Source organism: Zychaea mexicana (assembly GCF_025766255.1).
Source record: "Zychaea mexicana strain RSA 1403 chromosome Unknown BDB00scaffold_350, whole genome shotgun sequence".
NCBI classification, from domain to species: domain Eukaryota; kingdom Fungi; phylum Mucoromycota; class Mucoromycetes; order Mucorales; family Lichtheimiaceae; genus Zychaea; species Zychaea mexicana.
The window spans coordinates 1-2,431 of NW_026517013.1; the positions used below are offsets into that span (position 1 = coordinate 1).

The window sequence follows — 2,431 nt, forward strand, 5'->3', positions numbered from 1 at the left end:
TTGGTTAAAGGAAAATTAGAAAGAAAGAAAGGAAGATATAGTAGCTAATCCTCTTGCAGGAAAGATGAGATAGAGGGGGAATATAATAGAAAGAGAATAATCTATCCTATCGGTTTTCTGTCCATCTTCTTTTTTGTTTGTTTCTTAATCAACCTTCTTGACCTGGTTTATGCAAAGAATAAGTATCATATGTAATATACAAAAACGATCCTTTACATGAATATCAATTGAAATAACTACTTCATCGTGACCTATACTTCTCGCTCAATTAACCCACTTAGCCTATACATAACTGTTTCTATTACTGGTCGTCATGCTATACATCTAATACTGCTACAGCTGTACTAATCCGGCATTCACGGCCATCTTCGCGTCACTGGTTCTTCATGACTTCAATTGATAAATACCATCATGCAGTTTGCGTCATCATATGTCTTGCCAGTGCCGTACAGTACTCGTACTTAAGCCGTCGAAGCTATCATTGTCTTTGAGTAATAGTACAATTGAAAATTTAAAGCAATGATGTTTGAGAAAAAATCCACCCTCTGTTTAACAAGCTCTGCCCAATAAATGATGAAAGCACGATCGCAGATAGAATTACCGTTTGTATGGCTACAATGACGCAGTGGGAAAGGCAAAGCTTTGGATGTCTAAGTAAGCTGAATGTAATCGTCGCTAGTGATAATGACAGTACAGTAAACGGTTGAACAACTCAGTCCTTGAACCAGCTTTTCGCACACTAACATACGCGGTGGCGGAGCATATCACTCTAAGAAAAGCAGAAAATGTATCTACTGCTGCTGTTCTTTATCATTATTGCCATGTAGCCATGCCTTGCGTGTTATTCTTGTCTTCAGTCTCCCCAACCACCGCCATCAATTTCGGCGGAGGCCGTCAATAAATTCGCTCTTCGTGTGAATCTTATGATACATATACTATTATATGAAGAGTCTCCATGGTCCTTTGACGGTGCTGTTGTCGCTTAAACGCTGTATTTTTATGCTGCTACTGCTTCTGCACTAGCATAAAAGACTTGTCGCATACACAGATACAGTAACAAGTTCTAGTCAATATATTGACACTTCAAATTCTAAGAATCTCATTTATAATGCGTGATAATAGTACAGAGAGTAAAACATATGCAGCTTTATTGTTCTGAAAGCATATATCAGTCTTTATGAAATAAACCAAGGAGCGGCAAACATGACCAATGAATCTCTTTAACTTGATGTTAATAGCTTTAAAAGCCTAGAGAAACAAAGATCGCCTGTCAGTTTTTGCATTTAAATGTTCGTCTTAACCTCTTGTATTCGCAATCCTCACGTACCTTTTGTATGTACTGCAATTTGCTTTTGCGATTTGGGAAAATAGCATCCAGAATTGTAAATCACACTGTATATGTGTCGGTGATTACATCTGTTTATCGTAAAGCCGCACTGTATATGCGTCGGCAGCTCCATCCTTTTTTTTTCATTTTGTCTGTTGCTTCCCCTACAAGATCGAAACAAACATAGCGTTAGATAATCGGTCAACCAAAACTTTAATGTCGTTCAGATAATTCAGAGAATAACTTACCATTGATGATGTATGTTGAAGGTATGTGCTAATGCGATGCTTATGTGATTGATGTCAAAGAGATCTTCTTGGTTCATGGTTGCTGCTCCTTTAATTATCCCAGTTGTATGGTATACATTAGTTTTATACTTTGCTCGTTGGTTTTTTAGTGTGTTCCTCTTGCTCCAATTGATCCAAGTGTTCAACCCAAGCCAACGATGGGATCCGTGGTTGTGTTTTCGGTGAGTGGCACCACGAGATCACCGACCCAGACGATATAAACTCGCTGCCTTCACCAGAATAGCATATGCATGCTACACCGGCCTGTGGGCCCCCATACGCCCACCCATGGCCTGCAAGGCCATCATCGGCGCCCCAGCAGATGATACTCCAAGGCACATGGCAAAGTGTTGCGATGGTATAACATCGGCACTGACGTCCATGCTGCATGCATTCCAGCGTGTGTCATGTACTGTGTGGTAAGTGCATGAGAGTGGAGAAATTGGCGGTGCCATTTGTGCTGTGTCGTACAGGAAAACGTGACCGATTCTCTCGTCGAGTCGTGTTTATCGGTTGTGCGCTCAGTGCCTTTAACGTGAGTTCGTCACCATGAGTTTGAAAGCTGGATACGGATAGTGCCGCCTTTATTCCGCCTCAGAATGCCGTCGGGTCCCTCTGACAATCATGTGACCCTTGTTGATAGTGACTTTTAGACGCAGTGTTTTGCTTGATGAGTCTTGGACAGGTGTGCTTCTCGTCCCTTCTTTTGTCCCCATTGCTGCTTCACCACTAAAACCGCCACAATAATGTGATACTGTTCCATCCAATAGCTGTGTCCCGTGTGCATCGCTGTCCTTGATATTCTTTGCCCGGTACG

At 41.6% G+C, this 2,431-nt stretch overlaps 1 protein-coding gene across 1 annotated transcript; it reads left to right on the forward strand.

Annotated features, from left to right (window-relative positions):
* Positions 1–1,178: 1,178 nt before the first annotated feature.
* On the forward strand, positions 1,179–1,919 carry BDB00DRAFT_866277 (uncharacterized protein; the record flags this gene model as incomplete). The annotated part of the gene is made up of 3 exons (XM_053126204.1): positions 1,179–1,248; positions 1,328–1,424; positions 1,575–1,919. Coding segments are annotated over exons 1-3 (161 nt in total), but the record flags the coding sequence as incomplete, so codon positions are not given.
* Between the last annotated feature and the right edge of the window lie 512 nt (positions 1,920–2,431).